General features: G+C 41.6%; 2 protein-coding genes across 2 annotated transcripts in view; one reads left to right on the forward strand and one right to left on the reverse strand.

Annotated features, from left to right (window-relative positions):
• The window catches only part of LOC129726900 (serine protease filzig), a 142291-nt gene extending 136776 nt beyond the window's left edge, over positions 1–5515 (reverse strand). The window contains exon 1 of the mRNA XM_055684120.1: positions 4264–5515. Within this exon, the coding sequence (XP_055540095.1) occupies positions 4264–4384 (121 nt within the window). The 5' untranslated portion in view covers positions 4385–5515. The remainder of the gene's footprint in view (positions 1–4263) is intronic.
• LOC129726901 (uncharacterized) overlaps positions 1–27274 on the forward strand; it is a 157777-nt gene that overhangs the window by 68172 nt on the left and 62331 nt on the right. The window lies entirely within an intron of this gene.

A 27274-nucleotide genomic window follows, 5' to 3' on the forward strand; every position in this document is an offset into this window, starting at 1 on the left:
TTTGTGTTAAAAGAAATTGAAAGGGGTCCACTATAGGTTAATTTACCCTATGTTAAGAGAAATTGACTTTATCTGACGGGTGGTCGACCACAGGTTAATTTACTCTAATATACCAACTTTTCAGCCAGATGACTGATTATTTAGAGATTATTTATCCTGTAGTGGGCCTTTTTGATAGTGGACCTCAACTTAATTTATGCGAAAACTCGAGAGATTTCCACAAAATTTTCATCGAGAAACACCTTATCCCGCCAATTTGCATCAGAATCACTAGAATCGTTTTATTATTCCGATTTGTGTTAAGAAAAATTGAGTTAATCACACGAGTGATCCACTATAGCAGAGGTCCCTAACCTTTCTGGATCTGAGGCCCCTTTTGGTAAACACAAAGAGCTCCGCAGCCATCTTTTCTAAAGCACGGAGAGCTGTTTTTTTTTTCCTGTATGGACTTCCTCACTGCGACCAGAATCGTAGATCTATTGTGCGATATGCCCGGGTGTCTGCTGTATCCCGCACTTCTGTTAATAGCAATACCGCTATTGAGCAGTGGCATGCTTATTATTATTGTTCATCAGTGCTTGTGTGTAATGTGATACGTGTAAGGAAGACGCTAACTGTTCTACTATACCGATACTCGTTCCTATTGCCAAATTTCACCAATTATAATTCCCTGGAGAAGTTTCGTCGTGCGTCCTTCTGGCCAGTTTTATTGATAAGAGGGACTTATTTTTTGTTAAGAGGACGTTACGCAAAGGTATTGTAGATTTCAGCGTTAAAGGAAGGGTAACTGGTGGGGAGCCTGAGAATAAACCCATGCTTAAGTCCTTTTTAACATCGGATGGCCTGGTTCTACTAAGATTCGAACCCACGACCATCCGCTTGACAAAACGGACTCCCCTAGTAACAATATTGGTTTTATCAAAGTTTTATAGCACCTAATACAGCCAAAACAGCGCTTTAACACTTTGATAAAACCCGTTTTGTTACTTGGGTCTGTAACCTTGCGGCTACGCAGCTTCCTAGAGCTTCGCTGCCCTCCAAAATAATTTCAGATACAACTTTTGCAATACGAGGCTGCGTTTTTAAGATGCATATCATCCTGTAAGTCTAATTTGTTTCCCGATTTGGTCCTAAGACGCAGAGGAGTGGAAAATCCGCTTCGTTTTTTTTTGTAAGATTTGGACCACTGCGACCATTGTTTTGATCTTTTGTGGTATGCCTTTCCTTTAGTCTAGGTACTTGTGGCAGACATGTCACTATTGATAGAAGTGGTCGTCCTTGTCATATCGCACCCTTTCTCTCAATTTGGCATCAATTTGAATTTCGTGTGAAATGTATTACCTCATTACGATTTGCAAACCAGACCTCGAAAGGCTCTATAGTTCCTTTTCCAAAGGCTCTTATTCTGTGCTGTAATAATGCACTGCATTGGCAGAGCAAATGTTCTGCGGTTTCACATTCGAACATACAGAGGTGACAAATAATAAAATAAATATAAGAAATAAAAATGAACATTCTTCGGTGAACTTGTATGAACATTGAACATTGAATTTTAGAAAATCACAATAAAAAGTTATATTTAAAAATGATTTTAAGGGGCACTTTAGAGTTCATTTAAATAGGCAGTATGGTGTTGTCGATAAAGGTGTTTATTATAAAATGTGCTACAACTTCACTCAGCAAACTGGATTTTTATATGAAAAAAATAAAACCCGTTTCTCACTTTTAGGTAGATTAATCAAAAAATTTTAACTTATATAAAATGAAGAATAATTAAGAAAACAACTTTGCTCAAGACACTTCGGCCCGAATTTTATTTTTTTAGTATAAAGTAATCAGCGTAAATTTGTGCATTATTTAAGAAAAATCGTCAACAACTAAATAAATATCTGAGATAAAAATAAACTTTCTTCAGTGAACTTGTGTTTTTTATTATAGCAAACAATATACTAGAACATCAAAAATTGTAGAAAATCACTATAAAAGTTAAATTGGAAATAATAGACTCTTCAAGTTATCTATAGGAAACTCCACAAAAGTTCATTTCAGTAGATAGGTAGAAGTACAATGTCTACAGAAAAGTTGTTTCTATTAAAATGTGCTACAACTTTTCCGAACAAAGTGGATTTTTATAGTCCAAAATGAGGAAGGTGATATGTGTTTCTCACTGTTGAGTGGGTTAACCAAAAATATGCATCTTCTTCAACATAAAGAATAATACGAAGACACTGCGGCTCTAAAATCAATTTGTTTGGGTCAAAATAATTTCGATCTCGTTTTTGCAGCTTTGGAAACAGTGTGCAACGTCTGCCTGCCGTTAAACGCACCTATCAGTCCCATCTTCAAAATCATCAGACAAAGAAAACAGCGATAGAAGAACTGAAATGTTGATTTAAATGAAATACGAACCGCTTGAAATATTAATACTTTTATTTTTTTAAAAAGTGAATTTATAACGATGAATTTTGATACTTTTTTTTTGAAAGTTAATTCATAACGATTACAATGGAATAAATCATAGTGGGACTATATGCGATTGTTTTGCATTACAGCGTGTTAAATAATCGCATATCAGTTCATTCTTTTTGACCACTGAGACTAAATCAGTTTGTTGTTGTTCACTGTTGCCAAACTTGTTTGTTTTTCTGGCGGTGTATTACGTTGAAAGTGTGTGAAAATTTTGTTCAATCTCGTGCAAAATATCCTCGTTAGATCTAATCTTACTTATTACGCATATGCCGATAGCTCCGTTGAAGATTGTCTCGGTTTCGAGTCATCGTAGGTTCGAGTCTCGGCTCGGGAGAGCTTGTTAGTGTCAGTAGGATCGTAGCGCTAGACCCGCAACAGTCCTGTACATTAAACAGTTGGCTACGAAGTCTGCGTATAATATACAGAAGGTCAAGTTTTGAATCGGAATATAGCACCAAGGCTTTGCTCCGCCGCCGCACGAAGTTAACCATCTACAAAACACTGATCAGACCGGTAGTTTTGTAAGGCCACGAAACCTGGACCATGCTCGTGAGGACCAACTTGACGATGGTGGAGGCGGATGAATCACGAGTTGCATCAGCTGGTGGGAGAACCACTCATCGTTCATATGGCGAAAACCGGGAGACTACGGTGGGCTGGGCATGTCGTTAGGATGTCGGACGACAACCCGGTGAAAATGGTTCTGATAACAACCCGACTGGAACGAGGCGTTGGGGCGCGCAGCGAGCAAGGTGGCTCGATCAAGTTGAAGACGACTTGCGGGGCCTCCGCAGACGACATGACTGGCGAGCTGTAGCCATGGACCGAATTGAATGGAGACGACTTCTTCGAACAGCTAGGGACACTTTGGCCTGGAGCTGACTAGTAAGGTAAGGTAAGCTTTGCTTTTTAACAAGAAAGAATTAAATGTTGTGAAAAAAGCATTCAAAAGCGATTATATTTTTAGATAGAACAAACTGACCTGAGATTTTTTGAAAATTTTGCAGAACAAATAATATTATTTTCACATTTTTTTTGAAAAGCATTGACGATTCTAACCGCTGGTGGTCATAACTCCAAATCCACGTGGAAAAAGCACGAAGGCGATTCGATGTTCAAATGGTTTGAACCCAGAATGCGAGCAAAACAATGTGAGATGGAGCCAAAAATATAAGTATGAATTCGAACCCATTTCTAGTGAAAATAACGTGATACATATAATGAAGTTAGCTTCATTACTATCTAGTTTTAAAAAGCTGCGAGGACTTGTCGTTCACCAACAAATTAGCCATATTAGTACTGCACAAAGCATCGCGTACCTTATAATTTATTTGTCAATTACCAGTTTGTTTTTCAAACAAAGTTTAGAGCTTTTGTTTACGGAAAGGTATGAACATATCATATGTTTGTATTTGTACATTTCGTTTATATGCTTCCGGAATGAACTAAGAAAGTGACTTTTTCATCACAAACTGTCTATGGTTATCTAACACTTAAAACCAACTGGAAATCCCCTACATCTTGGTAATGTTTATTATTTAGCTCAAGGAAAGAAACTCGTGGACAATAATAAAAGTAATAAGTCGAGTTTTAGAAAGATTTAAAAAAAACAACACTTTCAAAAAAATTTTTTGAAAAACTGATAGAATGATCTTGACAAACCAATGCAAATCAACCGCTATTATTCCGCACAATTTTATCAATTGCCATATCAACGAAGAAATTTCGAGCTAAATTGGCTCCATTTCGGCGGAGAAAACCCCCCGATGACGATGCCACATGTTGACCACTTACCTCTTTCGCTGGTTAAGCTCATCCCATCCGCGGAATCCAAAAATGCTCCGGCAATGACGAGAAACGACACTATCAGTGCCACTGCTCTCGGCTGCCGAAGCTGCTTCAAGTTGAACCCCATGCTGCCGCAAATAAATATCCTTCACCGTGCACACGAATATTTGCGTTTTATTTTCACTCTCGATCACAACTTTAAACAAAAGGCCCACGTCCCTTTTGTTTTGCTGACCGGCTGGGTCCTGGTCGTTGTTGAGACCTTTCGCCGTGGCGATATATCACTCCTTCCGGTTTACGTGGTTAGATAGTCGGAATGTTCTCCGGTTTTTATTTGTTTTTAATCAATTCCATTGAGAATCGTGACCACGCACAGGACGAGCACTGAGATGAAACAAAAGATAAACATTACACACTTTCTCCACAAACGTTACGAGACCGGATTCCAAGCGAAGAAAAAACCTTGAACTTTTTAAAGCATTTGCTTTGCTTTTCTCGGTAGGGTCCTTCTCCCAACAACGATAAAAACTCGCGCTTATCGACCCGGTACTGTTTCGTCAAAACTTTACTAGACAACACTGGCTAATAATCTACCGAAGTGCGACGATTATCACTCACTGTTATGACCTATCCAATGGCTGCGATAGCCCGATGCCAGACACTATGACGTTAGGAAAGTTGAGAAATTTTAATAATTAGCATTTGCAAACAATCCGTTGCTATTCGCTTCTGCTGCGTTTCGTTTTTGTAACGCGGCCAAAAACCGCAAGCGTACGAGCGCACCGAGGCACACACCGCAAGCGATACGTCTGAAGCGCAGCTCGAATCCCTGCGCCAGCTCGAGCGAGAGCAAAATAGAAAGTACCAACCAGTCCGCGAAACGGCCGAAAACAGTTTGAACTGGCAGCTGGCAGCCTTGGCAATGGTAAGCTACAACTACACTATATCAACCAACCACCCGATTCCTCTATGACTTGTGGATTGTGGCTCATTTCTCCATCAACAACACACGGCTCACGCCACCGCGACCACACCACTTGGCTCGAGACTCGGCTTGTCGATCGTCGTGGTGGCAGCGATCCGACTTTCTTTTTCCGTACCCGCTCCCGTACACACTACAACCACTTTCTTTCGCGCGAATTAGACTTTAACAGTTTCGCTCGTTTGGAGCGGAGAAAAGCTACTCGTTGCTGTTGAGCTTACCCAAAGAGAGTTATATGCGACCTTTCTCAATGGCCAACGAAGACCAACTGAAGATCTTACAACGGTTATGAAAGATCCGCCACCGCGCACAGCATCCACACAGCTAAGAGCCTCTCGCTCTCTACGTTCTTCAATGGTTGGATTCTCTCCTGTAGATTTTTTGTTCCGTCTAATGGTCGATTTTTTTATAACACTGAGAAAGTTTCTCTAGGCCCTCGTGCCAGGATCGCTCACTTGAAAGAGCCAAGCCGAAGAAGCGACTTGCAGTGATAGCGCACTGCATGGAAGCGTGTAAAATAGCCAATGATCTTCCAGCACCACCGCCGTCTCGCTTCCCTCGTCGTCATTGATCCTGTGCACTTGTGCACCACTGAGAATGAAGGAGACGGAAAAAATGACTGTTGAAGTTGAGTGCGTGTCTGCATACGATCGGTCGCCTCATGCATATCACTCTGGTTGGTATCAATGCTTAAGGCGCAAATTGACAGGCAGAGCGGTCGGTCCGGACCGCTACTGGCGACTGAGCTGGAGTATGCAGATGCAGTGACAAACCTGCGACGATTTTGTGTGCTTTAGTGAATAACTGTATGTCCAGCGTAAATTGACTCGTTTCATAATTGTTGCTGGAGACAGTTATGTAGATTCGCTTTTTAGCACACTGTTAGAATGTATTACATATCGCCACGGCTGAGACATTTAATGAAGAGTGTGACAGTATTTAAACTGCTCGTGGATGCAATGTTTTTCTTCAACAGCTAGTCTTGGGTTTATTAGTAAATAAAACACAGTTGTTGAATTGTGAAACGTACACATTAATGGTTTATAAATGAAAAACCGCATAAAATGATTTCTAGTGTCAAAACCAATATTGTTTTACATAGACATTTATTGAATAAGTCGTTAGTCAGTATGACACAATTTCATGACAACTAAATTCTAATTTTGATTCGTATGGCATATTGTCAATAAATTTAGTACTTTATCCTATTTCATATACCTACCCAGAAGCTTTTTCATACTTTTTAGATTACACTGGTCAACAAAAGCGTTGCTCTGTAGACAGATAACAGCTTTTTAACCATTTCTATGAAATTATGTGCCTCCATAGTTGGTGAAGAAATGTGTCAACTTTCGTTGAAGTGTCGCATAGTAATTAATTGTCGGGTTCTCGTCACTTCAACGTTATGTTTACAAGAAAACTGTTTTGGGTTTCTGGAAAATGTTGATGGTTAGGGGCACCAAAATTCAGAGAAAAGGTTAAAAAGCTATAATCTTTTATATTTTTACAGTTTGAGCTTTAGAGCCACATTTGTGTTAACCAGTATTATGGAAGCATCGAACTTTATCCGTCTGTATTATACTGACTGACCTATGCGATCCCACCGGCATTTCTTATATAATGACCACGCGCTATTATGATTGCGCCCAGCATATCTTTCAGGTATGATAGTTTGATAATTTAATGACTAAGCGATTCAATTGTGTCCCCAAGTGGTTTTGTTCTCAAGTACTTCTTTCGCATTATTTTCACTTTGCGCCAGTACGTCTCTGGCGGGTAGTTCATCATCTAGTGAAAAAGTAACAATGCTTGACGATTTTCGTTTTTGATACAATTGCCAATTATGCGGGTTCCGCTTGTGGCGTTGTTTTTACGAAATCGTGCAATTTATTAATGCGCGGATAGGTAAATAGAAAATTTTACAAATTTCTCCCAAACGAAGATCCATTTTCGGTTTTAGATTTATAGTCTGGGAAAACGCATTCCATTGGACCGAAGGAAAATGTTGTACTATCGGATGCGACAAATCGTTTATTTAGAGTGTCGTTGAAATTTCTAAAAGCAAGTGAAACTGAAATGAAAATTTGCACACTTATTTGGCTTAGCAAATTAAGTTTTTCTGCAGGCACAAAACTTTTTCAGATTTACTAATAATTTTCTAAAGGCACGTATGCACTTTTTTCAATGCATTGTAGCTCAAAAACATTTGTATGTTTCGGGAAAGCTTCTAGAATCAAGTTATAGAGAATCCGATGCGATTGGAACTTTATATGTTGGTTAATTGGAGCGTTTGCCACAAAAGATCAAAATAATGGTCGCAGTGGTCCAAATCTTACAAAAAAATTGGGGCGCTGAAGTTTTTCAAACAGTGCGTGCAGCTCATGGTTCATGCAGCTTTGTCATCCTCCATCGTTCGTCTGTACTCCACCGTGGACGCAGCAATCCAAGAGCTTTCAGGTCCTTCGCGATAGGTTATTATCTTGATTCCCTAGAGGACCACCGGTTTGATCGAGGTTCTGTACAGCGTGTTATTCGTGCGTGATCGCATCCGATTCGATCGAAGTGTTTTCCGAAGTAAAAAGTAGGCACGATTTCCATCCTGGAATCGTCTCTGGTTCTCTTGCTGGTGTTACTATCGGCGGTCAGCAGTGGTGATCCCAAATACACGAATTCGTCGACCTTGTCAAGCTCATCACCGTCTACAGAGACTTGAGTAAGGAGGCTGATGCTGTTCTTATTGGAGTCCCTCGCTGGTATGTAATTAGTTTTCGACGTATTTATCAGTAGTTCAATTTATCTGGCTTCGGCTTTCAGTCGGGCGCAGGTTTCCTTCGCCGTCACAAGGTTACGTGCTATGATGTCGAAATTACCCGCGAAACCCAGAAGTTAAACCGATCTTGGGAAAATCGTGCCCTTCCTGGAAATCCATGGCCGCCCTCCGAGTTACACCATCAAGGGAGATATTGAACAGCAGACAAGAAAGTCCATCACCTTGTTATAATCTTTTGTGTGCTTCAAAGGGACTCGCGAGTTTCCCCGAAATACACACGTAGCACATCATTGCGCCATGGTGACCTTGATCAATCGCATCAGTTTATTCGAAAAACCGTTGTTGTGCATGATCTGCCATAGCTATTCTTATTTGACTGAATTAAATATGCTAGGTGAGCACGTTATATTCGTGACATTTCTGTAAGGTCTATCGGTTTGAGAATATCCGTTCGCAAAAAATCCGCTTGGTACTAGCGAGCTTACTCGGTAGTCCGCCGGTGGTTTTGTTGTTCTTCGGTTTCCAGATCTCACAATAGAAATCATGAACGTCGAGGCTGATGTTGGGACATAAGTTACTGGTGCTCCTAGGCCATTTCCTGTTCCGCTGCTGCTTGCTGTATCGCTATTCAAGTATCCATCGAATTTATGCTTCTACCAGTCGACCACCTTACTGGCTTTCGTGAGTCTCAAAGAACTTCCGCGTATCGCTGGAACGGGACAGCTGCTCGAGCTCCTCATGTTCACGATACTCTCGCTGGCGCTTCTTTCATTCAAGAGTCGTGGTCATGTTGTTTTGTGCCTGTTTGTACTTGCCCTTGGTCTCCCTCGTCGACTTCCCCAGGTATATCATGCAGGTCCGGTTCTTAATCATAGCTGCCTCGCATTCTCCGTCATGCTAGTCATTTCTGCCGATCTGTGCCTCCACTCCTAGGTTCGATATTGCGGTCTTCCTGATAGCTGTGCGAATCCTGCATCAGCCGTGCTTGAGAGGCGAGCTTGCTTCGAGCTGTTGCGCGTACATCTATGATGATCCTGATGTCTCGATACGAGCAACTGTCGTAAAGTTTTTCCAGCTGCGCGTGAATCGGGCCATCCTTCGTGAGTGTAACGCACGATGAAGATGGTTTAGTTCTAGAAACGACTCTCAACAGACAGGTTTTGCCACCGTTTTGGTAGTACTGTGTCATGTGGTCACAAATCCTTCGTTTCTTCTCTCCTTCCCGGTAATGTTCCTGATTTGGTCGCCACTCGGTGCGTTTAGTGATCTACAGTTCCATGTACCAATTTTCAATCGTCGTATTTATAATGTCGTCTAGGACGTTGCCGATTGTTCCAGTTTGTATTTACTTCTAGATTGTTCGAAGTGTGCATTTTTTTCTGGCATGCAGCCTTGATAGGGCTGCATTTTAGCTGCTTTTGCAGTACAGACGCTATTTTGGCCGCTTTTTCTGGAGTGCAGACGCCCGGTGATGGGGGGCTATACATTTCCAGCAACGTTAGATCGCTTTGCCAGGTGCAATAAGGAAACTTTTTAGAGCCCATTACACAGGTTCTAGGCCTTACTGCTCTTAAACTGCATGTCCGGGGGTGTTTATTTATAATATTCACACCTAACCTCCGTACCTACAGGGTGTTCTATAAGTTCGAATACAACCTTTCATCGTTGTGTAGATGCGCACCATGTGCATTCCGTGTATTGGTATTGGTGTCAGTTTTAGCCTTATATATAGGGTAACTGACGCGCTAGGTGCTGACTTGCTGACCTTTGTTGTTTGTTTACCACGCACGATGAAAGAGTACCGTGATGTCGTAGTAAAGTTGTTTGCGGCACGCAGATCAAAAGTTCGTGATTTCTGATGATAAATTCTTTGTCTTGCAACAACCGCACAATGCCCAAAATGATCAGCAGTTGGTGTTGATGTTGGCCAGCATAGCCTCGTCCCACATAAACAACCCGGGGTTCCCGAGGGCGTCGTCAAGATGATCATGTTAATCAAGGAAAACGTGAAAATCAACGCCGCGTACTATAAGGTCGATACTCTAGAGGAGGTTGTGTGCCCGGCACTTCAAGACTCTTACGGAAATGATCATTACGTCCTTGAATAAGACGGTGCAGCGGTCCATACGGCGAATATCGGTGGTGTCAGGAGAATTTGACAGATTTTTTCGATAAGACTTTGTGGCCTCCCAGCTCTCCGGATCTTATCCCCTGGACTTTTATGTATAGTCGTACATGCTGGCTATGCAGAGCAAATATAAAGTAAGCACTGTGGACCAATTTGAAAACTTATTTCCAAGATCTGGGACAACAAGCCAATGGACCAGATGCGTGTCGCGTGCGATTTTTTTGGAAAACATCTCAAGCTCGCCATAAATCTCCCAGCAAATATGTCGTAAAGATTTCTCATATATATCATATATATTCAATATATTCAATAAAAATTGATTAAGGAAATAATATTTTGTATTTTATTAATTTTGTTTCAGAAGTCAATGTAGTAATGAAGATAGAAAATTAAATTAACTGAAAATATGATCGTAGAAACTACGAAAAATATAGTTCAGCAGGTGGAACTCGAACCCACAACTTCCAATCTCCGGTCAGATTTGTTTCCGTTACACCACCGCAGAACGTTGAAGACGTAGTTCTAGAACCAAGTTTTGTATCGCTTATCCAATTCTCACACTTCGTATATTTACTCAGTAGAGACTATTATTTATAGCTGGCTATTGTTTCAACACCCTCGGTGTAAGTTTCTATCTTCATTACTACACTTACTACTTAAACAAAAATTAAAAATAGCATGACTTTGCTTAGAGTCGAAAAAAGAAAAGTATTTCATTATTTCAACACGATTCTAAAGTGTATTTGAACTTATTGAACACCCTGTAGAGGCCGCCCGCTATCCGCAACCTGCAGCCTGTCCGATTTCTTGCAGCACATGATGAGCTCGTAAGGCGACATCCATAAGGCGTCGTACACAAATTACGTAACGCATGAAGGGGGGGGGGGGGGGGAGGGGGTTTGAATCAGCGTTTCGTAGGGGGGGGGGAGGGGGTAGTAGAGACAGTTACGTAACTGTGATGTTTGCTCGAAATTGAAAATTTTGGAGGGGGGTCAGGCTGATCAGCGTTACGTAATTTCAGGGGAGGGAGTCATGTCGAACGTTACTTATCGTTACATAGGGGGGGGGGAGGGGGTCTGAAATCTAGATTTTTAGCGTTACGTAATTTGTGTACGACGCCTAAGACATAATGAGCTTATAAGGCAACATCCAAAAATTGCGTAACGCAAAAAAGCTAGTTTTTTGACTCACACCCCTTAATGTAACAAAACGTAACGCCTCTACCTTACTTACCTTTACCAATCAACTCCAGGCGAGATGGTCCCTTGCTGTTCGGAGGAGTTGTCTCCATTGATCTCGGTTCGAGGCTGCAGCTCGTCAGCCATGTTGTCTGCGGAGGCCCCGCAGGTCATCTTCCATTAGATCGAGCCACTTTGCTCGCGCGCCTCGTCAGTCTGGTCGTTTTCGAGAACCATCGAACACATCCTTACAACATGCCCAGTCCACCGTAGTCGACCGATTTTCGCCGTTTGAACGATGAGTGGTACTACTAGCAGCTGATGCGGCTCGAGGTTCATCCGCCTCCGCCATCTTCCATTTGCACTTCACCACAGGTGGTACGCAGCACTTTCCGTTTGAAAACCTGAAGGGCGCGTTGGTCTTCCACGAGCATGGTCTAGGTTTCGTGGCCTTACAAAACTACCGGTCTGATCAGTGTTTTGTAGATAATCAACCTCGTGCGGCGGTGTTTTTAATTCGAGCGAAGCACCCTCCGGAATCCAAAGTAGGCACGATTTCCTGCCATGAGGTCTTTAATCTGATGTACGTTTCCAACATCTCTTCAAGGGTTCATCGGCGAAGCCAAAAAGCTGAATGAGCTGCCTGAATATCGTGCCACGCGTGTCGATACCTACCCTCCTATTACACCCTCCGAAGCGATATTGAATAACAAACACGATAAGTTATTAACTTGCAAAAAAAAAACTCGAGAGTGTCTTCGAAACTCGAACTACGCACTTCACCCGATTCATCGTCGAGTTGACCAACTGTGTCTGTTTATCCGGGAAACTGTATTTCCGTAGAACCTGCCGTACCGCGAATAATTGCTCCGTGATGGCGCGGCTACCCATAAGTCCCGGTTGGTATTGCCCCACGAACTTCTTCGCCAACGGTGATATTCGACGGTATAGAATTTGAGAGAGAACCTTGTAGGCGGCGCTCACGGTAGTTGTAGCAATCGAGGTAGTCGCTTTTTTGTGGGTGGTCCATCCATTCCTCCGTTACTAGTTCCTCCTCCAAATCTAGGCAATAACCCAGTGTAGCGCCTCAGCCAGTGATTCACCACCGTTTCAACAGCTCGCAGGGGAGTTGGTCTGCTCCAGTTGCTTTGCTGTTTTTCAGCCAACCGATCTCCGCTTGAACCTCCTGGAGATTAGGAGCTCGAATTCTGTCGTCATCTGCGCGTACACCGAGATCTACTTCCTGTTTCTCGTCGTCTTCTGTTACATTGCCGTTGATAGGCTCGCTGTAGTTCTGCTTCCAGATGGAAGCACCTTATACTTGTTCGTAAGAAGGTTGCCCTCCAGGTCGCTGCACATGTCGGCTTGTGGCACATAGCCTTTGCGAAAACTGTTCAACTTCTCGTAGAACTTTCGTGTGTCATTCACATGGTACAGCTCCTTCATCGCTACTACCTACCCCCATTCGAAAATACGTAACTCAATAGAAGGAAGAGCAGTTGATTGAAAGGTAGCCGAAAAGGAAAGGCCTTGGTGTTATATTCCGCTATCGGAACTCGACCTTGACCCTATTTTTGCGGTGTAGCTACACTCGGACTACACTTTTAACTGTTTTTTTTTACTTTCCAGAGTACACTTTTTCTCTATCGTAGGGGAACTACTCCATTATTCATCTCATTAAGCCGATATTCACGAAGAATGCACGAATTAAACACCGAATCATTGAACAAATAAACTTAATATGCTTACGTGCTCTTATGGAATCGTTCAGCATTGTATATTGAGGAAAATTAGCTAGATTTATCCTGAATTTGGAAAACAAACCATTTTTCACAACACTTCCATATCCATCTCAAGATTTGAATCACTGCTCAATTATTCACCTCACGACACCTCCATATTCATCACACTGTTAATTATGATTGAATCACATTATCATGAATGAACGTAGCCGCAGCCCGTCGTAGTAGGTTACCTAGATATCCGCTGTAGTTGTTTACGTGCAACATTGGTAACCTAGGTAACCACTGCAGTGCTGTCGATTTATGTCAATTATGTCGGAATATTTCAACATTTATGATTTTTTTGTATTAACAGAAACTGATTTGGCAACTTTTGATTTTCTTCAACGCAGTGAAAACAGATGAAAATACATACAGTTTAAATTTGGGAATTGTAAAAATTCATCTCATATATTTCTGCTAATTCAAGCTTGTTTTAGGAAATTTGAGATTAAGTATTCTTAGTGTACTGAGTAATTTTGTTTGGTGATCAAAATAAAAAGTGGTCAACCATTGATGAAAAAAACTTGGAGCTTTTAGGTAAGTTTTTGAGGATTCTACTTTATGAGAAATCTAAAGTGAACTGAGAAGAATCCATTCCATGGATTAGCAGGTTGGTTTAGTTAGAAAATATGCGTTTTTTCCTGTTTTCATGTTGTATGAGATAAATATATGGGCTGAGTTGAATAATGGAGCAGTTCCCCTATTACACTTTTTCTGTTACAGACTACACTCTGAAGAGGCAGGGTGTAGTTTGAAAGACACCAACACATTCCCATGAATGTGTCAAAATTGGTTTGTTTTGGTTTTCGTTCCACGTGGTGTGTCAGGTGATTTTTTTCCAGCACATTTGCGAGATAGAAATATAGAATTGAAACGAAAAAAAAGACTATGGCGATAAAGACCAAAATAAAACAAACTGACAGCTACCCATATTTCAAAGGCTCATACCAATGGAACTACCCTAAAAGTGTTTTTATTTTCAAGCTGCAAAGTGTAGTCCGCGAACGGTGTAGTACCGTCGCGAAAACGAATTCAGCAATAGTCCTTCCCGAAATGTGATTCGAACTTATGTCGACTGGCGCGTTAGACTAGCATCGTACCTCGAAACCATCTGGAGGTGAATGAGGTACGTTTAATAATTAAGTTCGTTTTAGAACGAAATTAAAAAAAGAGAACTTATCTCTTGAGGAAAGCATTAGAAATAAATTTTCGTTACAGAACGTTGATCTTATCTCCCCCCCCTTCATCCCCTATCTAAAGTTTCCGAATTAATTGTTTATCATTATCTTATGTTCAGCGTGAAAAATTGCATTTCTACTGCGCAGTTCTATTCTGGCAGATCTGTATCTACGAACTTACTGGAGCTTACTTCATTTTGTCTTCGTGGCATGGAGCGTGATTGCTGTTAATTTGGGTACATCACAATCCACTTGGTTTAGTAACAGTTCCGGTGTGCCTCAAGGCGGCATACTAGGTCCGCTGCTCTTTTCGCCGTTCATCAATGATATGGCTAGGGTTCTACCTCCTGGCACACGATCGATTTGCGCAGTTGATACCAAGACTTTTCACCTTATCGAAGCACAAGAGGACTGCAGCAGGTTTGAAGCGTTCATCGATTTGTTCAATGACTGTTGTAATCGCAACTCCAAATTGATATGCGTTCCAAAGAGTACCGTGATTAGCGTCCAGCGTAGAAAACTGCCCTTGCTGTAGAATTATTCCGTTGATAGATTTTCATTGAGTTTGAAGACCCAGGCACTTTCCGCACACTCTGCTGCTTTGTAGTACGGTCGATTCTGGAAACTGCATGTGTTGTCTAGGATCCGTGTTATGAGTATTGGAATCAGCGAGTTTAGCGCATTCAAAAGCACTTCATAAAAGGATTTGCCGCTCCTTGCCCTAGAGTAACCCTGATCTCTTGTCGCCCTTCGAAAGCCTTTGTTTATTGGTTGGTATCGCACCTCTTGGACAACGAAGCAAGGATATCGTGGCTAGAACAGCACACAATATTTTGACAAGCAGTAATAAATGCCCGACAATCCTGACCAAGGCTGTACTACAATAGTTCTAATTAATGGACGCAGTAGTCTAGTTCCATTACAAAAAAAGCTTCAGCTTCAGCAACACTTTCATTTCATTTCGCTTCTTTAGTTTACGTTGCAGTAGGCTTACACTTATTAATGTAGAACAACCGTCGCCTCTCACACAAAGAACAGATGGCCAATTGACTCTCGCGCTTCGAAGAGACGCACGGTGTCATTCGTTTGGCGATGTATTTTGGCCTTTTCCTGTCTACTTCTTTCTATTGGTGTAGAGAATTATTATTACAAGATCAATGATATAAGTAATTTCCAAAATCTCCGCACACAACGTGTGTAATTCTCATTTCTAGAAAAAAATGTCAAAATACGTTTAAGGAGAAAACAAGAAAAAAAGAAAAGACTTCAAGGCTAGCTGTTATAACAGACAGGACAATTGCATGGGAAACGCTACGATCCTACTGACACTCACAGTTTCTGAGCCAGAATTTCAACATACGATGACAGACTTGTTAGATCAGCTTCATACCATGAGACCAACTGGGAGGCTAATAGTTACTTGGTTACAGGATTTTATTCGATAAGTCTTTTTTACTATCTTCTCTACATTTCCATACATTTGAAGCTCTACTCCTTTCCTTGTGCTAAGTGAAATGCGTTATGGGAAATCTGGTCAAAATTTACTTTTTTTTTCTTCATCTATAATTTATTTGACACGGCACAAATACAATTAAATGTTTAACGGCGCCAATTATATCTGGTAGCTTACTTTCTAAAGTATCTTAATAACTAAAAGCATATTTTTTATCCTCGCTGCCGACTACGAGCTGAAACTAAATCTAACTTAAAGCTAGAATGTTTTGCATTAAAAGCACTGATTTGTTGTTTGATGGTTTTCTATCGCCATAGGTAAGCAGCCTATTGAATATGTTCCGCTGCTGGGCCAAGATATTACGGACTGGCATATTGGGTTGTCTCCCTCGGGACCTGAGAGTATCGTGCGGGTCTAGTTGCTGTTTCCGGATCCGGGGTCTTAACGTGTTCTTGTCGTTTGGTTGGATGTAGGCGGAAGGGAATAGGACTAAACTGGGGCGTTGATGGATTTCAGGAAAACGTATATAAAGGACATGTAGGATAGGTCACGGCTCGCCAAGACATCACGAACAGAAACAACCGGCTGCCTACTTTCGGCCTGCAGGGAAGCTATTAATTTGGACCTGGCGTCACGGTGTACAGGGCATGACCAAACCACATGCTCTATGTCGTGATAACCCTCACCACAGGCACAGATACCACTTTCCCCGAGCCCAACACGACGGAGATGCGCGTCAAATCTATAGTGATTGGACATAAGCCGGGACATCACGCAAATGAAATCCCGACCTACATCCAACCCCTTGAACTACGGGTTCGTCGATACTTTGGGGATTATGGAATGTAACCACCTTCCCATTTCCCCTCTGGTCCAAGCATTTTGCCAACTGATGATCGTATTCTGACGTACAAGTGCGAAAAATTCATTAAAAGCAATTGGTCTTTCATAAATATCACCGTTTGTTGCGCCCACCTTAGCCAAAGAGTCCGCTTTCTCATTGCCCGGTATCGAGCAGTGAGAAGGGACCCACGCTAAGGTAATCTGAAACGATTTTTCGGATAAAGCACTCAGATGTTCCCGTATTTTCCCCAGGAAATACGGAGAGTGCTTAACATCTTTCATCGATCGGAGAGCCTCAATGGAACTGAGACTGTCCGTAAAGATGAAATAATGGTCCGTGGGCATTTTTTCGATAATCCCTAGGGTGTACTTAATTGCAGCCAATTCTGCGACGTAAACAGAAGCAGGATTATCGAGCTTATGGGAGACGGTTAAATTGTTATTGAAAATACCGAAGCCAGTGGACCCATCAAGAAGTGACCCGTCAGTGTAGAACATATTGTTGCAGTTGATGTTTCGATATTTATTGGAAAAAAATTTGGGGATCTGCTGCACGCGTAAATGATCCGGGATTCCACGAGTTTCTTCTATCATGGATGTATCGAAAAACACAGTAAAATCAGAAGTATTTGATAAGTCGACACGATTTGGAATATTCGAAGAAGGGTTAATATTTTGGGACATGTGATGGAAATACAATGTCATAAAACGGGTTTTAGAATTAAGTTCGATTAACCTTTCAAAATTTTCAATCACGGGACGGTTCAAGACCTCACATTTGATAAGAATACGAGAAGACAGGCTCCAGAAGCGCTTTTTCAATGGTAGTACTCCAGCTAAGATCTCCAAACTCATGGTATGGGTCGATTGCATGCAACCCAAGGCGATACGCAAACAACGATTTTGTATTCGCTCCAGTTTGATCAAATGTGTGTTTGCTGCGGAGCGGAAGCAGAAACACCCGTATTCAATAACAGACAATATCGTTGTTTGGTAAAGCCTTATAAGGTCTCCTGGATGGGCTCCCCACCATTGTCCGGTTATTGTACGAAGAAAATTCACTCTTTGTTGACATTTTTTCATCAGATACCTCACGTGACAACCCCAGGTGCCTTTAGAGTCGAACCAGACACCAAGATATTTGTGTACCGAAACCTGAGAAATCGTTTTACCCATTAATTGTGTTTGAAACTGAGCAGGTTCATGCTTCCTAGAAAAAACTACTATCTAAGTCTTCTCCGGAGAGAATTCGATACCTAGCTGTAAAGCCCAAGCAGACAAATTGTCCAAGGTATCTTGCAATGGTCCTTGCAAATCGGCAGTTTTGGCTTCTGTAACAGAGATTACACTGTCGTCTGCAAGTTGTCTTATCGTGCATGAATTTTCCAGACATTCGTCGATGTCATTTACATAAAAGTTGTAAAGAAGGGGGCTTAAACATGAGCCCTGGGGAAGACCCATGTAGCTAATGCGAAAAGTTGCCAAATCGCCGTGCGTAAAATGCATGTGCTTTTCGGACAACAAATTGTGCAAAAAATTGTTTAAAATTGGAGAAAATCCTTGTCGGTGAAGTTTGCCCGAAAGAATGTCAATAGAAACGGAATCAAAAGCCCCCTTAATGTCCAAGAACGCAGACGCCATTTGTTCTTTGCGAGCATACGCCAGCTGAATATCTGTTGAAAGCAGCGCAAGACAATCATTCGTCCCTTTGGCTCGGCGGAAGCCAAATTTAGTATCCGATAGTAGGCCATTTGATTCGACCCAATGGTCTAAACGACGGAGTATCATTTTTTCCATCAATTTCCGGATACAGGATAGCATTGCAATCGGCCTATAAGAGTTGTGATCAGAAGCTGGTTTCCCTGGTTTTTGGATGGCGATCACCTTCACTTGCCTCCAATCCTGCGGTACAATGTATTGCTCCAGGAACTTATTGAACAAGTTCAACAAGCGCCTCTTGGCATTGCCGGGTAGATTCTTCAACAAGTTGAATTTGATTCTATCTAACCCAGGCGCGTTATTGTTACAGGACAGGTGGGCAACTGAAAATTCTGCCATCGTAAAAGGTGATTCTATCGCGTCGTGGCCCGGAGACGCATCACGAACAATATTTTGCTCAGGAACAGAGTCCGGACATACTTTCCTGGCAAAATCAAATATCCACCTACTTGAAGACTCCTCGCTTCGTTGACCGTTACGCGATTCCGCATTCTTCGGGCTGTGTTCCAAAGAGTGCTCATCGATGTCTCCCTCGACGTCTCGTTCACGAACCGACACCAATATCCGCGTTTCTTTGCTCTAGCCAAGTTTTTAAGCTTGGTATCAAGCTCCAAATACCGTAAATAGTCGCCAGGTATACCTCCCTTCTGTTAGGCCAAAAACGCGTCGGATCTTTGCGTGTAGACATCGGAGCACTCTTGGTCCCACCACGGAGTGGGAGGCCGTTCTTTAATCGTTACGCCGGGATATTTCTTCGTTTGGGCTTGCAACGCGGCGTCGAGAATCAAGCCCGCGAGGAGGTTGTATTCTTCAAGTGGTGGATGATGTTGAATCGAATCGACCGCTTTTGAAATCATTTCCTCATATAACTTCCAATCGACATTCCGTGTGAGGTCATACGGAATGTCAACTGGTCGCATGCGAGTTGACCCGTTATTAATTGAAATAAGAATAGGCAAATGGTCGCTACCGTGAGGATCGAGGATTACCTTCCATGTGCAATCCAACCGTAGCGACGTCGAACATAAGGATAGATCCAAAGCGCTTGGGCGCGCTGGAGGTTTCGGGACACGTGTCATTTCGCCGTTGTTTAAAATAGTCATGTCGAAGTCATCGCAAAGGTTATAGATTAAAGAGGAGCGGTTATCATTGTAAGGGGAACCCCAAGCCACGCCATGAGAGTTGAAGTTTCCCAAAATCAAACGTGGCGAGGGAAGAAGTTCTATTAAATCAAAGAGCAGCCGTTGCCCAACCTATGCTCTGGGAGGAATATATATTGTGGCAATACAAAGCTCTTTACCTTGTATTGTCATTTGACATGCGACAACTTCGATGCCTGGAATCGAGGGGAGGTTAATACGATAGAAAGAATAGCACTTTTTAATCTCTAAAAGTACTCCTCCATATGGGGTGTCTCGATCAAGGCGAATAATATTAAAATCATGGAAGTTGAGATCAATATTTGAAGTAAGCCAAGTTTCACAAAGGGAAAATGCATCGCATTTGTTTTTATTTATCAAAACTTTAAACGAATCAATTTTTGGTAAAATACTTCTACAATTCCACTGTAAGACAGAGCTAGAATCCTTCATATACGCAGTTGAATTAGGCATCGAAGGATACAATCGCTGCAAGGAGGGGCCATTGGGCAGTCAACTGCTTCAAAAATGATCTAACTGTTGGGAGAAATGCTGTAAGAAAAATTTTAATTGGATCGGGTACATTGAAAGTTTCAAAAATCCAGTCCACAATGTCAGAAAATTTCACTAATCCAGAGTTTGTTTCATCAACTGGATGTGCAAAAGGAACAACTGGGGTTTTAGATGTTCCTGGCAGTGCTGGGAACTCCTTCTGGGACTTTAAATTTGCAAGCCCAGGAGGAGTTTGCTTCGGTTTTTCCAGCACTGTTTGGTTTGCTTGTAACTTTCATTTCACTTTGAGAAATCTTAGGACCTTTTCTGGGAAGTTTAGGAGAGGAAATATTTTTCCTCTTTCTAGACGCCCCAGGATTGGCGTAAGATGTTCCCGCTGGTGAATCGTCAGAATCGGTTTCATCAGAGGACGACAGATCATAAGGGTTTGATGTAATGGGAGAAGTGGTAACGGTCTTCTTCAGCATCTCAGCGTAAGAACGCTTCGAACGCTCTTTGAGAGACCTCTTTATTTTATCCCTGCGCTGCATGTACACCGCACATGTCGAGAGCTCATGCTGACTCTCCCCACAGTGAATGCATTTTTCAGCATTTTTACTGCAGGAATCATCCGCATGATTCTCCCCACACTTGCCACAACGTGCCTTATTGCAGCAGTAGGCGGCGGTGTGGCCTAACTGCTTACAATTCAGTTCATGACGCGAGGCACATATAATCGCACAGGGAGACGAACCCGGTGGATCGAGACGTGGCTTGGTAGCGCTGACCCGGCGAACGTAACTCGGAATGAGTCTGACGGGGTGTATACTGTTTTGCCACCGATGATCGATGCTGACCGCAATTGCTTGCAGTCGAGCACCTTTACATCGGGACAGGTTTTGTTTTTAAAGCACCCTTTGGCACTTTCCAGTATACACTCGACGGACAGACTCGAATCGGTTATGACACCGTCGATCTCCACGTCTCGTGCGGGTATGTAAACGCGATACTCGCGTGTGAAGAGCTCAGAGCAAGCTATATCGTTGGCCTCTTTCAGGTTACTGACCACGACACGGAGCTTGTTAGGCCGGACCTTGGAAATTTCGGTCACGCCCTTGTACTCCTTCGTCAGGTCTTTGGGAATCTGCAAGAGGTTCAACTGTTTCGATTTCGGTCCCGCCTTTGGCCGAAAATAGACAGTATAGCTGCCCTGGGCTCCGTCTGGGTAAAGCCTGGGGCGAGGGGGGACTGAAGAATGATCAGGGCAGGGGGTAACAGAAGGGTCAGGGTCAGAGGGGTTCGGGGATGGTGGCGCGGGAGGCGAGGGATCTACATCCATCCCGCTAAGTCTAGCGCACTAGCGCCGACAAGAGCACGTACCTTTTTACTTCTCCCTTCCAGTAAGGTTGGTTGTCCGATCGTTCGAAGTTGCAGCCGTTACAGCCAGCAGCACCAATACAGCAGCACCAAACAGCCACCAGCAGCGAGCCAGGTGTGAGATCACTCCACACAGCGATACAACTCACTGTCAACTGATGGCTTTTTCTTTTTCCTCTTTTGTGTCACGTCCACTGCTGTAGCACAATTCAGCCAGCAGCCAAATCGGCTTACGCACCAGCTGGTAGTCACGATGCGAAACAGTTGCACAAAGGCGCGACCTTGAACCAGGATTTATTTCACTCGACCAGGCAAACAATGCCAACACTTGTTCACACGTCTTTTGTTTTATATTCTATCGGAGCGATCACCGATCACACGTCCGATACTGATGCGTGTTCGGCACAGAATGATCAAAATTTACTTGACAGTTAAATTTATTCCGTTTTCTGTGTCAAAACATTTTTTAAAATAATAATATAGGGCGATAGTGTTCTTCTCTTACTGGACACAAATCCACATGGAAAGATGCACAATATGAATAGCGTGTCAGCCATTCTAAACGACGCAAAGGCTGAAACCGCCGCCTTTATAACCACATTTTTTCTCAGTTTGCTCATTTTGCAATTCAAATTCATGTACTGCAACCTCACTTTATCAGCCTATTGTATATGCTAAACGAGGTGAGGAAGGCGTGTATTCTTCTAGATATCTTGACAATAGCTCTCTTTCCTTTTCTGAAAGTTAGAAAGCTTCTTTAATATTTTTTCCCGATGATAATTGATGCATGTACTGAGTTTTTTCCTCATTTTTTGTATTGATTATGGCACGAGTCCACACCCCCTCATGAAAGAGCAAAAAAGTTAAAAAATTCGCATAATATTTTATATCTGGTAGAAAGTTAGAAATATTCAAAACAGGTTTTGTTTTTACATGCCGCGTGAATAATCAGGGCAGCTTGCAAATGAAACAAACTATTTGGACAGTTTGTTCGAAATTAACGGAATAAACTTTATTTCGTCATTCGTTTTATGTTTTAGTTACATGATTTGTTTCAAAAGAAATGCATATGAAACAATAATAATTAATTAACTCGATGAATCAACGTTACACCATGAATTGAACAATAACGCCTTCTCGGTGTGTAGCAGTAATAACAGTTTCATTTAATCTTTTTGCCAACAGGTGTAATTTATCCACAGGTGTACTTCAGGTGAAAAGTCATCATATGACATGCTCATTTTCATCAGCATTCTCATATCCAAAAATGCCACTTGGTTCCGGTTCCCATTCAAACTGATGCCCAAACTACATTGACACTCAACATAATGTGTTACTTGCATGATGCTTGCTTTTACTTCCATAAGGCACGATTTCCTCTGAAATGATGAAAAAAAAAAACAACCTGCTCGTTAATCTGGTGGCTTCCAGCAACATTCACTTTTCGAGTTTTTTTTCGAGTGGACATAGAAGCGGAAGGCTTTTCCTTTTGTTCCTGTGGCGCGAGGGTGCTGTTGGGTAATTTCTCTATGGCAGTTTACGGCGGCGGGAAGGAGTGTTGAGAAACGCGCGTGGAATTATCGAAATTGAAAGTTCAATGACACATCCGCCAACGGCTCATCTTGAGAAAATACGCCTCTCCGCGCGCGCGCGGAAAAGACGCGGAGGATTTCTGGTGGCGCTCAATAGTATCAGCAGGCCGTTGTTTACAAGCAAGTGCATTTCTTCGAGATAATTCATGAGCCGATTGGAAACGGCTTTCGTGCACAAAAGAGCGTGGACTCGAAACAAATTCGGTTTGGGAGGAAGCATCGCGAACTATAAAGTGCGTGAAAACAATGCTGAATGGTTCTCAACGGTCGTGTTTTTTTTCGGTAGGTTGCATTAGCATTTGTTCAAACTGAAAATAATAGACAAATTGGTGGAAGGTGGTTTTCGAATCCGTTCGGTCAATGGGATGAATTGGCGCCGGTGATCTCAAGTTTCGTCTAGAGACATTGACGGGAAAGTTACTTTCGGTTTCTTTTCATGTAGATGATCTTCTAGTTTTACTTTTCCACGACCCCGGACGCACTTTTGGCATAAGTTTGCATTTTATGTACTTCTGTTTTTTCCTGGATTTGTTTTGGATGAAAAAGAAAATGAAAACTTTTAATTTTTTTATGAAAATCTATACAAAAATTCTTTTTCTAATGTCGCAAAAATAATCACAAAAAACGAGCCAAGTTGCCTAAAATATTGAACAAAACACAAAGTAAATCTAGTGGCGTGATTTGGCCTTCTACCTGCGAACTTGTTTGTTTAATAAAGTAGTAGCTCATACTTATAGACCGTTCCGATAATTATAAATGCACTTACGATCAACCGTCATTGCAAATAACGTGCAGTATTCAACCAAACGTTGGCTGCGTCCTGTTGTTTTCATCCAAAAGAAACAGATGCTGTCATTTTTTCTAACATTTAGTGCGAAATTTTGAAAATGCGTGGCCTTTCTCCCGAGCAAAGAAAGCGAATTGTGCACAAATGGCCGTGAGTGGTCTTTCTATAAGTAAATTAGCCAGAGAAAAAGGTATAAGTGTCGGAGCAGTTCAAACCGCATTGCGGAAGTATTGTGAAGAGTGCACATTTTCTGATGCCCCAAGACGTGGTAGAAAACCCGGGCCTGTTGATCCCACAATGGACAAAAAGGTAAAGGAATACTACAAGCGGCATCCTTCAGTATCAGTACGAGATGTGGCGAGAAAGCTTGGAACCTCGGCGAGTAACGTTATGCGTGCCAATGGAAGAATGGGTCTGCAGACCCGTCGGAAGCAGAAGCAGCCGAAACGAAATCCAAAACAAGCTGAATCTGTGAAACCGAGAGCTCGGAAGCTTTATGACAAACTTCTGACCAAAAAAATGGGGTGTGTTATCATGGATGACGAAACCTACATAAAACTGGACTATAAGACTCTGCCAGGACCGCAATTTTATACATCACCGAAGGGAAAGGATGTCCCTGGACCAATGAAAGCCATTTACACCGAAAAATTCGGCAAGAAGGTAATGGTTTGGCAGGCCACTTGTGAATGTGGGATAATATCTCGTCCATTCATTATGAATGACACAATGAATGGTAAAATTTACGTGAAAGAGTGTTTGCAGAAAAGGTTGTTACCCATGGTTAAGCAGCATAACAATCCTCCAATCTTTTGGCCCGATCTTGCTTCCTGCCATTACTCTAAGGATGCACTAGGGTGGTATAAAACAAATAATGTCACATGTGTCCCAAAGGAGATGAATCCTTCAAACTGCCCTGAAATTCGCCCTATTGAAACTTTTTGGGCTTTGACCAAGGCAAAGCTGAGGAAATATGTCAAACCAGCGGACAATGTTGAAAAATTTAAAAAAGATTGGCTTAAAGTGGTAAAAATGGTCGGAGAACACACTGTGCAAAAGCTTATGAGTAGTGTCAAGAGAAAAGTTAAAGAACTCGCGTATCCTACGAAAAATATTCCCAACTTGAATTGAAACTGGAAAGAAAACACTTATTATCTATATTTCAGAATAAAACGACCCGAAAAATCCTGTATTTTTTGTTTTATTCAAGAGAGAAGATGTATTTATAATTTTCGGAACAGTCTATACACATCAATTTTGTATAGTTTTTACAGTTTCGAGCTATTGGTTGAGCTTTCTTGATGACCTCTGCTGGATTGAATATTCGATCTGCATAATCTTATTGATGATGAAGGAAGTATGCAGCATCGATTTAGAGAATGAATTGTTTCTAAAACTTAAATTTAATCCAGTCCAGTTTACTTCATGAAATGACGCTAAGTATTTTTTAAATGGTCACTACATAATTGGTAACTGAACATTTTAATTTAGTGCAATATACCGTGATGATGCGAGCTAAATCTGTTCGAATATAAAAACCTAAATCAATCCATCTAGCGGTCAGACCCAGCCTATCTCATTCAAACTTATTATTTGTGAAAATATATTTACATGAACGCTTCAATCCAATAAATGTATATTCATTTTTAAGGTTCTTAAAAGTTGATGTTGTAATCTATACATATAAAAATGCAATCCGGTCTGTCTGTCTGTCTGATCCATATTGGCTCGAAAACTACCGAACCGATCGACGTGAAAATTTGTATGTAGGGGTTTTTGATTCCGATAAAGGTTCCTATGATAGTTTGAGACCCCTCCTTCTTCTGGAAGGGAGGGGTCCCATACAAATGAAACACAAATTTCTGCACATCTCGAGAACTAATCAACTAAATGGAATCAAATTTGGCAGGTAAATGATTCTAGTGGTAAAAAATATGTCCATAATGTTTTGGCACCCCTCCTTCTTTTGGAAGGGAGGGGTGCCATACAAATAAAACACAAATTTCTGCACATTCTGAGAACTAACCAACTGAATGGAACCAAATTTGGCAGGTGAATATTTTCAGAGGTAACAAATATGTGCATAATGGTTTGACACCCCTCCCTTTTCTATGAGGAAGGGGTCCCATACAAATGAAACACAAATTTCGCATAGCTCAAGAACTAATCAAGAAAATACAACCAAATTTGGTATGAGAATGTTTTTAGAGGAAACAGATATGTCCATAAAGGTTCGACTACCCTCCTTCTTCTGGAAGCACATGTTTCTGCACAAATTTCTGCACATCTCGCGAACTAATCAACTAAATGGAACCATATTTGGTAGTTGAAAGTTTTTAGTGGTAACAAATATGTTCCATAATCGACCTCAGGTAACATTTTTGATTATAAGATGGCAACATACGGTCTCTGGAGAACAGCCAAAAATGGCCGATTTCCGCCTAACATGAGTATATCCGGAACTAGAATGATACACATCAACTGAAATCGACCACAGACCCCATTTTGGATTCTAGGTTGGCGATTTTCGGTTCCTGGGAAACAGCCGAAAATGATCGAATAACACCCTATATGAGTGTTTCTTCAACCAGAATGACGCTCAGAGGCCAGATCTTAAATACCATTTTGAAATCCAAGACGGTAACTTCCGGTTTGTGAAAAACAGCCTAAAATAACCAATCTGGCACCATTTTGACTTCCTTAATGGCAACTTCTAGGAAACAGTCGAAAATGACCGAATAATACTCAATATAGATATCGAGATGATGCATAGAAACAAAACATTGACCCTGGACACCATTTTGAATTTAAAGACGACCACTTTCAGTTTCTGGAAAACAACCAAAATAACTTAATACCTCACAAAATGGGTATTTCCGGTGCCAGATTGATGCCAAATTTGCTGAAAATGACCGAACACCACCCAATATGAATATATTCAGAATTAAGGCGATGTACAGAAGCCAAAAGTCGAGGATGTTGTCATTTCGATAAAACCAATCATTTCAAACGATTTGTTATTTGACTTTGATCGATTCGTCGTGCGTTTGCAGACTTTAAACACGTCGCAAGGAATCAATGAATTAGGAACGTTCAAATAGTACGACACCACATTTAAAATATGTTGAGGCCACATATATTAATCAAAGCAGGTATAGTTTTAAATAGTCTTTGAATTTCTTCGCTTTCCATAACTTTTGAGCCACATATCAAATTGTAATGAAGTGTGTTATTTGTAAGTTTGAAAGATGACTCGTTCGTATGACACTAGTAATGTTCAAATAAGTCATTCAAATAAATCCTTGAGATAATAGACTTTCGTTGTTTTGACGTAGGACTACGTCTAACCGCACTATATCGAGATACATTCCGCGAAAACTAAAACCAAGATGTAACGCCGAAATGAAAGATTTCAGACGGTTATACTGATGTAACCACATGATGGATCACAATAATCAATATGTCGTTGGATTGATAAAATGATGGACAATTTTGTGGTTCTTCAATTTTCATTATCACTTTATTGTTAAACAGTGAAAATTGAATAAAAGTTTCAAGGCCGAATTTTCACCAACAATGTACCAACCATATGCGA

This window comes from Wyeomyia smithii, chromosome 3, assembly GCF_029784165.1.
Source record: "Wyeomyia smithii strain HCP4-BCI-WySm-NY-G18 chromosome 3, ASM2978416v1, whole genome shotgun sequence".
Classification (NCBI taxonomy): domain Eukaryota; kingdom Metazoa; phylum Arthropoda; class Insecta; order Diptera; family Culicidae; genus Wyeomyia; species Wyeomyia smithii.